We start from the raw sequence: 9,505 nt of genomic DNA on the forward strand, positions 1-9,505 counted from the left end.
ACTGAGATGCTTCTAAAGGGAGAGGAGACATTCACGGAGGGCCATTCCCCCCATTATTTAAAATATTTATATTTGACCTCCCTTCTATAAGAGGTTGCTCCAAAGAGGACGGGTCGAGAAACCGCAGCATGGTTATTCAGGCAGGGGAATAAGGGGATTCTCCACCTTCCGGGGGAGCAGAGCTCTGAGGATCCGTGTCTGGGGCCCCAGAATGATGGAAAACATTGGCTTCCGTGGCCATCCTTACAAGGGCGGCTGGCAGGCTTCCCCAGGAGAGACCAGTCCAAGCAACATATATAGGAATTCTCCAGGCTATTCCAAATCAACAATGGATCTTTTTATTTATTTCTTTTTTAGTATTTAAAACTTTTTCAATCATCCAAAATCATCATAAGGGAAACAAATCCCAACCAAAATGGGTTCCTAGGTAAATAATGTCCCGTTTTCCCAAACTTCCTCAGTGATTGTGATCCTGTAAAAATGATAATGTTATAATAAATAATATAACCAAAATCACCGATTACCACCTAATTATAGCATTTAAATATCAGAACGTACCTTCATAATGTTGCCTGAATGTTTTCATGGCTCCATATTAATGATCACAGGGGCTCTCAGCTCATCATGCTCTTAGGTCTTGGCTAGACCAGGGGTAGTCAAACTGCGGCCCTCCAGATGTCCGTGGACTGCAATTCTAACCCATCCAGGAAGAAATGCGTGGGTGGGTTACAGTTCTCTCCGGGCTCAAGAAGGCGCTCCCCCACAGTTCTTGCTTCCCTGTGTGGGATGTTAGTGTCGAGAGCATTAATATCCAAGGTTATTGAAATAGACCCTGGTGGAACCCTCACTGTGTTAATACTGTTAATAAAATGTGTGGTATCCCTAAGTATACTGTTATTGTCAGCTGGTAATAATGCCTTTACACGAAAGTCCAAACATTTGGCTACTGGTTCCAAAGCTGAGCCACACTGCGCTACAAGAGGCCTCCCTGGTACTGGAGTGACCTTTTTATGGATTTGGGGTAGAATGTAAAAGTGTGGCACTTTGTACTCGGAGCCCCTGTGATAATTAATATGGAGCAATGAAAACATTACGAAAATATTATGAGGGTACGTTTAGATGTTTAAATGTTATAATTAGGTGGTAATTGGTGGTATTGGTTATCTTATTTATCTTATTTATTATATCATTATCATGTGTACAGCAGTGGTCCCCAACCTGCGGTCTGCATCCCGGTGCCGGGCCACAAAGGCCAGAGCGCCGGGCCACGGTTCCCTCTCCCCGCCCCCCACGCAGTAAAAAACAAGCTTGCGGCCTGGGAAGCTTCTTACTGCGGGAGGGGGAGAGAGGGAATCATGGCCACAGCGCGCAGCGCGCATGTGTGGCCAAAATCGCGCATGCGCTGCACTTTCGCGCATGTGCGAAAGTGCCACGCATGCGCAATTTTGGCCGCGCGTCACGCATGTGCGCATGCACCGCCCGGCTGCGCATGTGTGCGGCGCGGCCTCGCATGCGTGCTGCGTGTGCCGGGCAGTTGCCCCCCCGGTCCCCAGCCGGAAAAAGGTTGGGGACCACTGGTGTACAGGATCACAATCACTGAGGAAGTTTTGGAAAACGGGATATTATTGATCTAGAAACCCATTTTGGTTGTGATTTATTTCTGTTATGATTTTGGATGATTTTGATTTATAAAGAGAAGAAATAAAAAGATCTATTATTGATTTGGAATAGCCTGGACAATCTTAAAACCGCCCACGGCGCTGCGGACTAAATAATGCGCTAAGGGCTGGGGGGGAGGAGTTAGGGCGGGCTCTGTCCGTGTTGAGGTAGTGTGCCAATTGGCCCCTCCCTCCGGACTGACAATTGGAGGAAGGAGCCAACTCTGATTGTCCGCCCGCCGCCAAGGAAGCTCCCTTGCCAGTGGCCTGACGCGTCGGGAGGCTCAAAGCGCCACCTACGCGTCAGGGCGCCGGTACGCCGCCAGTTGCGAGCCGCACACAGCGTGGCTCGCCGTGACCTCCTTGCTCGGGGGCCGCGCACTGCCCCGCTAGCGCCCGCTGTATTTCCGGTATAGCGGGCTTGATTACTAATTCCTATATATTTTGTTTGGATTACCCAACGGAACTGATATTTCGCTTGGATTCTAGAGGAAAAAGGCTGCTGGCATAGGGATGTTGGCTACATTCTGGCATCATGAGGAGCTTCGGGGAGGCGCTTTGGGAGGGGCTTCCCACAGATCTGGTGGCCTGTTAATGTTGTCTCTGGATGAAAACGCCGTTGTGAAATTCCCAAGCCTTTACACACTCTTAAAACTCATTATGAGAGTCCAGTCAATAGCTCCCAATAAACGACTTGGTGAAGAAAATCTCTTTGTTGAAAGTATAATGAACAAGGGACCTCTGAATTGTTGCTAAGACTGACAAATTGTGGGCCTGCTCTTGCATCATATCACAGACTACTCTGTCCCCCTGAGCCTCAGTCTGGGGGCAAATTACTCCAGATTCTATTCTTCCAGTGTTAATCCCAAAAATGAAAGTTGGGCAGGCCCAGCCAGAGCCTCAGAGTCAAAGAAATAACCTGTTCCAAGTCAAAAGATTTATGGCTCATGCAGTCCACGTGAACTCTCTGTGTACTCTATGCAAGCTATTGCTGCAATGACCTTAACTCCTGTATTCAATTACACAATGTATAAAGACCAAAGGTAGATAAAAAGACAGGGCAAAAGCTTGTGGGTACATGATTTTGACACTTTCCCATTATCCTTGAGTGTCCAGATGTGCTCCAGTTACGTCTGGGTCTAATGTGACGGTGACATTTCATGCGACATCAATTCCAGCCCCCACTTTCCTTCCCTCCAGAACAGACACAGATCTCATGGAAGTCTGAAATACGTTGGAAGCGGAACAAACAAGCCAACCCCCTTCCTTCTTCCTTTGTCTCACAACCAGGCAGAGAGGTTCCGCTGAGCTGTCGTCTGTTCCAAAATGAGGAAAGGGCTGCATCCCATCCAGGCCAGGTAGGAGGGACAGGCCGGGCCCAGCCTCCTTTCTCAGGGACCTCTTGCTCCTGCATCTGTCCAAGGGGCCCGGGGGAGAGATCCTCTGAATGCCGTTCCCTTTGCCCAAGCCAAACTGGGCATCCTCTGCCTTCCCTTCCCTTGTGCAATCTCTGCCTGGTGTGCAGGGAAATCTGCTTTTCCTTTCAGCCTCCCTTCTCCTTTGAGGACGTATACGTCTCCTTCTCCGAGGCAGAGTGGGCCCTGCTGGATCCGGGCCAGAGAGCTCTGCACAGGGAAGTCATGCTGGAGAACTGTGAGAGTGTGGCCCTTCTGGGTAAGGACCTTTCCTAGGAGTCAAAGGGGCAAATTGCCGTCATTGTGGTGAGACATGAAGCAATATATTTAAGAGAAAGACAGCATTTTGAGGATGGTCTTATAACTTGTGGAGGGGCTCCTGCTCCCTGGCAGTGCCTGTTCCTGGCATGCAGAAGGCCGCAGGTTCAATCCCCAGCATCTCCAGTTAAAAGGGTCGGGTAGGCGTTGAAGGGAAAGGCCCCTGCCGGAGACCCTCGAGATCTGATGCTGGACTGAGGAAGCGAGATTGTGGAGGGGACCAGATCCTTACTTCACTGTTGCCAGCGTTTACCACGCAGCCTTCCACCGCCTTGGGGATCCCCAACGTCCACACTGCCTGTGACTGGGAAGGGATCCCTTTTAATTGGTAATTTATTGTCATTTATTTACAGTCCACCTTTTTCACTGAGATGCCAGGGAGATTCCAGGCAGAAAGGGCAGAACCAGAAATTTGCCACTAAAACACCTACCTGCTCACAGCTGTCCTTGGACTTGGTTCCTATTAACGCACTCAATAAATAATTATCCTGACTTTAATCAATATTCTTTACTTAGATTTAAGACTCACCTGTGAGATTAGAGAGAAACAAATGCTGATAACTAAAAATAGCCCCTTCTTTGTGGTGTCGGAAATATTAACAGACCAGTTTGAAGTGAATGATTCTGACAAAGGTGAAGTCTTTCCCTGATTTACAAATCTTCAGAATCTTTTAGGAGGCAGAGAGGGAGTTCGCTCAGGCCCTGTACCGTTCCTTCTCCCCCCCCCACACCCTCCCTCTCTTTCTGCAAAGGAGGCGAGATGTTCCAGAGAGGCTGTGGGGGGGAAGGAGAGTGGCATTGCACCCAAGGGAAGGCTGCAGAGTTCCTCAAGGGAATGCCATGAGCAGAGCTAATTCCCAAAGGAAGGGGCTCAGAGTGAGCTTTCTTCCCAGTCTTGTCAAGGGAAGGGGCGAGGAATAGCCATAGGGGATCTCTGTTTCCCTTCTGAGCAACATTTCAGATCTCGAGGCTCAGAAACTCCAGAGGAAGACCTCAGGTGTGGCGCTTGAGGGAGTGAGGGAGTCTTAAATGCTAGCAGTTTTGGGAAAGGTGGAGGGGTAGTTAAGGTCAGCCAAGCTGGATGAGGCCGAAGGGCCATCAGTTCTTTCCTGATACAGCCACATAGATGCCTTTGGACCTGACCAGCCCCCTTGGGTGCTAACAGGATCTCTCTGTTTATTCCAGCAGTGGAGGATCAGGGGAACGGAGAGGGTGAGGAACTCCATCAGCAAATGACAGGAAGAATTAACATTGAAGACTTAAAAGCAAACATCAGGATCCAAGACAGGCCTAAGGCAAAGACAGGTGTCCCTATGGGTGAGAAGCAAAGTATAAGAAAATGTAATGTACGTTTTCCAAAGCACAGTATAAAGAATTCAAATAAACCGATTCAAAGTATAAAGTACTTCAGAAATAGATCACAGCTTCTTGTACACCAAATAAAACACAATGGGAAGAAAACTTTTAAAAGTTCAGAGGGTGGAAACAGATTATGTCAAAACAGCGCTCTTCAATACCATCGCAAAACTCACACGGGGGAGAAGCCTTTTGAATGCTCAGAGTGTGGAAAGAGATTCACTCAGAGTGGCAGTCTTCAATACCATTTGAAAACCCACACCGGGGAGAAGCCTTTCGAATGCTCAGACTGTGGGAAGAGATTCCGTGACAGCAACAGTCTTCAATACCATCGGAAAACCCATACAGGGGAGAAGCCTTTTGAATGCTCAGAGTGTGGAAGGAGATTCCGTCACAGCAACAGTCTTCAATACCATTGGAAAACCCATACAGGGGAGAAGCCTTTTGAATGCTCAGAGTGTGGAAGGAGATTCCGTCACAGCAACAGTCTTCAATACCATCGGAAAACCCATACAGGGGAGAAGCCTTTTGAATGCTCAGAGTGTGGAAGGAGATTCACTAGAAACAGCCATCTTCAACGCCACGTGAAAGCCCACACAGGGGAGAAGCCTTTTGAATGCTCAGAGTGTGGAAGGAGATTCCGTCACAGCAACAGTCTTCAATACCATCAGAAAACCCATACAGGGGAGAAGCCTTTTGAATGCTCAGCGTGTGGAAGGAGATTCACTAGCAACAGCCATCTTCAACGCCACGTGAAAACCCACACAGGGGAGAAGCCTTTTGAATGCTCTGAGTGTGGAAGGAGATTCCATCAGAGCAGCGGTCTTCAACAACATAGGAAAACCCACACAGGGGAGAAGCCTTTTGAATGCTCAGAGTGTGGAAAGAGATTCACTAGCAACAGAAATCTTCAATGCCACCTGAAAACACACACAGAGAAGCCTTTTGAATGCTCGGAGTGTGGAAGGAGATTCCATGAGAGCAGCAGTCTTCAACAACATCTGAAAACCCATACAGGGGAGAAGCCTTTTGAATGCTCAGATTGTGGAAGGAGATTCAATCAGAGCAGCAGTCTCCAACAACATCAAAAAACCCACACAGGTGAGAAGCCTTTTGAATGCTCAGAGTGTGGAAAGAAATTCACTAGCAACAGCCATCTTCAACAACATCTGAAAACTCATTCAGGTGAGAAGCCTTTTGAATGCTCAGAGTGTGGAAAGAGATTCACTCGGTCTATCAGTCTTCAGTACCATCTGAGAACCCACACAGGGGAGAAGCCTTTTAAATGCTCAGAGTGTGGAAAGAGATTCACTGGCAACAGCCATCTTCAACAACATCTGAAATCCCACACAGGGGAGAAGCCTTTTGAATGCTCAGAGTGTGGAAAGAGATTCCATCAGAGCAGCAGTCTTAAACGCCATCTGAAAATCCACACAGGGGAGAAGCCTTTTGAATGCTCAGAGTGTGGAAAGAGATTCCGTCAGAACTATGGTCTTCAGTCCCATCTGAGAAGCCATGCAGAGGAGAAGCCTTTTGAATGCTCAGAGTGTGGAAAGAGATTCCATCAGAGGAGCCATCTTCAACGCCATCTGAAAATCCACACAGGGGAGAAGCTTTTCGAATGCTCAGAGTGTGGAAAGAGATTCATTCACAGCCGCTATCTTAAGTGCCACCTGAAAACCCACACGGGAAAAGCCTATTAAATATTTGGTGCCTGGAAAAAAGGTTATTCAGAATTTCAGTCTCAGAGAACTTACACAGTGAAGAAGCCTTTTGAACGCTCACAGTGTGGAAATAGACTCTATCAGAGTAATCGTCTTCAACTCCATTGAAAACCTACACAGGGGATAAGCCATTTGAATGTTCAGCATGTGGAGAGATTCAGCTTCGATCGCCATCTTCAGCAGAGCCTAAGGACTATAGATTCATAGAATAATAGAGTTGGTACCTCTTGGGTCATCTAGTACAACCCTCTGTACTATGCAGGACAATCACAACCCTATCGCTCATCCACTAGATCCTGCTACCCCCGTGAAGCTTCACAAAATTGGCCACTCCATCAGATGGGTTTCCATCCTGTGTTTAAAAATTTGCAAAGATGGAGAGCCCACCACCTCCAGAGGAAGCCTGTTCCACTGAGAAACCGCTCTGACTGTCAGGAACTTCTGGTCCGTCCCTCCGGGGCAAGAGAGAACAACTCTGCTCCATCCTCCACATGGCAGCCTTTTAAATACTTGAAGATGGTTATCAGTTGTCCCTCCTCCCCAGGCTAAACAGATCAAGCCCCTCTCAGTTGTCTCCTCCCCAGGCTAAACAGATCAAGCTCCCCCTGTTTTTCCTCCTACGTCTTGGTCTCCAAAGCCCTCACCATCTTAGTTGCCCTCCTCTGGACCCCCTCCAGTTTGTCAACATCCCTCTTCAACTGCGGTGCCCAAAACTGAACACAGGACTCCATGGGAGGCCGAACCAGAGTAGATACTAACATGGAAGAAACATTTTGGGAGCTCGTTGAGCTTGTTTGGAGGTTCTAGCTGGGGAGCGCAGCTATCGTATGCCCTTGACCGAAGAACGTTACGCTCCTTCTATCTGGGATGGTCGTCCTGTTCCACCGAGCGGCAGCTTCAGGAGGGACGCACATGGAGTGTTAGGGAGGTAGGAGACACCTGCCTAGCCAGCCAGATCAGCTGAATCTACCCTTGCGATCAATGGGGTGACAGAGGTCGCAGCCAGATCACCCTCACAAAGGAGAACCAGATGAGATTCTGAGATTAATAAAAACCCCCCTAGCATCCCATAAATCAGTGGGCCCCAAGCTTTTTATCACCGGGGACCGGTCAATGCTTGTCTGCTGCCTTACCAGTCTGGCCACAAGAGGCTGTGGTGTACCTGACACTTTATATCACCTATTGATGGGGTGCCCTAGATTTCTCCAGTTGCAAAAATCACTAGCTAAATACTGGAGAAAACAGAAATGTCCTCGTGTAGACGAGAAGGACACCATGCATGAAATCCTGGGTGTAAGTGATCCAGAGATGGTCCGAGAAGTAGCCAAGGTATTGTTAACAATACAAAGGTTGAATTGCTTAAATCTGAACCCAGTACTGGCTAAGAGCGGACCTCTGTGAGCCCACTGTGGACCGCGGATCGCGATATGACCACCTTGTAACATTTGCGTGTTGCTGGGGATTGTGAATGTCGTTTGGTTGCGGTGTTTGGCTGTACCATTTTATCTTTTTAAAATCATTGTTATGCCAATAAAGGTCCTCTGAGAGCTCGTTGTGTGGAAAGAGCATTCTTTTAGAGCATTAAAGAGCCCAGAAGGAGGGAAATCCTTTTGAAGGGCCAGCGTAGAGATGGTAGAGATCAGGGGTAGTCAAACTGCGGCCCTCCAGATGTCCATGGACTACAATTCCCAGACATCTGGAGGGCCGCAGTTTGACTACCCCAGGTATAGATAGAAGGGCCAGCATGGAACTCTTTGGCAGCGTCTAAGAACACACAGAGAGACGGAGAAACTATGGAACTGCTTAGTGCATGAAGAGAGTTTTCCTCTTATTTCACTCTTTCTGAAAGACAACAGACTCCAGAAAGCATTCCTCCTCTACAAACTCTTGCAGAATGCTTGCATCTCCCCAGAAAATAAACCCTAACTAGGAAGAAATGGTAAAAGTTCTTGGCTGGCTGAAGGAACTTCAGCCACATTTGAAGCCCTCCAATCTATCTCACAGGAAGAAATTGCAGATGAGCTGTGTAATTACAGATGTGGAATCCCGGAGGAGTCCCCACAAGGGAGGAACCTCCTAAATAATCCGTTGGTGGCAAGAGCTTGAGGCACAGACCAGATTTCCATGTCCTTCGGAGAATCCATAGAAGGGAGAAACATCCGTGTAGAAGAAGATCTGCTTTTTGAATGCCCTGCTTTTCACCACCAGATGGGACCTCAAAGCAGCTTAGATGCACCTTTTCCTTCCTCTCCCACAACAGACACCATGTGAGGTGGGGACGGGTGCTAAGGGAGCTCCAAGAGAAGTGTTCTGCAAGAACAGCTCTAAGAGAACTGTGACTAGCCTAAGGTCACCCAGTTGTCTGAACGTCAAGCTGTGGGGAATGAACCCCAAGTCCCCAGAAGAGAGTTCACTGCTCTAAACCTGCGTGCCACATCCATTCTACAGCTGAGGGTCTTCAAAAGCCAAGTGTTGGAGGTTCAGAAAAGCTCAGAAAGTAACTACACAAACTACACTGCCGTGGAGAGCAAGCCCGGGGGGGGGGCTTCCCCTGACCCCTTGGCCCCCTTTCAAAGCCCATTTTTATAATGGGCTTTGATGCTAGTCAAAGTATATAACACAGGTATCTCTAATGCTCCAAACTCACAAGCACGAGGATTTTGAATCCATAGTCCACAAAGGCCTGACCCTCAACAATATGGCATCCCAGAAGGCCAGGAGCAGCAGCAGAACAGGATGGCCAGACCCAAAGCGAGGAGGCCGACTTCAGTAACCGGAGAACACTTTGGGGCCACGTTCTGTCCAGCCAGGCAGCTTTTAGCTGGAGTGCTGAGAAATAGGAGCTATGTCCCTCAGAAGAACTCCTGCAGTCAGGTGAGTCTGCTACTGAGACACCTAAGTAAAGTGATCTAAAAACGTCTGTGTTGCGTTGAACACTTGTGTCAGCACTTGAGCTGGCAGGGGTAGTCAACCTGTGGTCCTCCAGATGTCCATGGCACAATGCTGGCAGGGACACATGGGAATTGTAGTCCAA

The 9,505-nt window shown here is 48.3% G+C and overlaps 1 protein-coding gene across 1 annotated transcript in view; it reads left to right on the top strand.

The window, feature by feature from the left end:
• The window catches only part of LOC143833831 (uncharacterized), a 34,819-nt gene extending 26,801 nt beyond the window's left edge, over nt 1-8,018 (top strand). Inside the window, exons 15-17 of the mRNA XM_077330055.1 lie at nt 2,859-3,016; nt 3,206-3,332; nt 4,577-8,018. Coding sequence (XP_077186170.1) covers nt 2,859-3,016; nt 3,206-3,332; nt 4,577-6,450 — 2,159 coding nt within the window. The 3' untranslated portion in view covers nt 6,451-8,018. The remainder of the gene's footprint in view (nt 1-2,858; nt 3,017-3,205; nt 3,333-4,576) is intronic.
• Nucleotides 8,019-9,505: the final 1,487 nt, after the last annotated feature.

The sequence above is a fragment of the Paroedura picta genome, chromosome 3 (assembly GCF_049243985.1).
Source record: "Paroedura picta isolate Pp20150507F chromosome 3, Ppicta_v3.0, whole genome shotgun sequence".
In the NCBI taxonomy this organism is placed as follows: Eukaryota; Metazoa; Chordata; class Lepidosauria; order Squamata; family Gekkonidae; genus Paroedura; species Paroedura picta.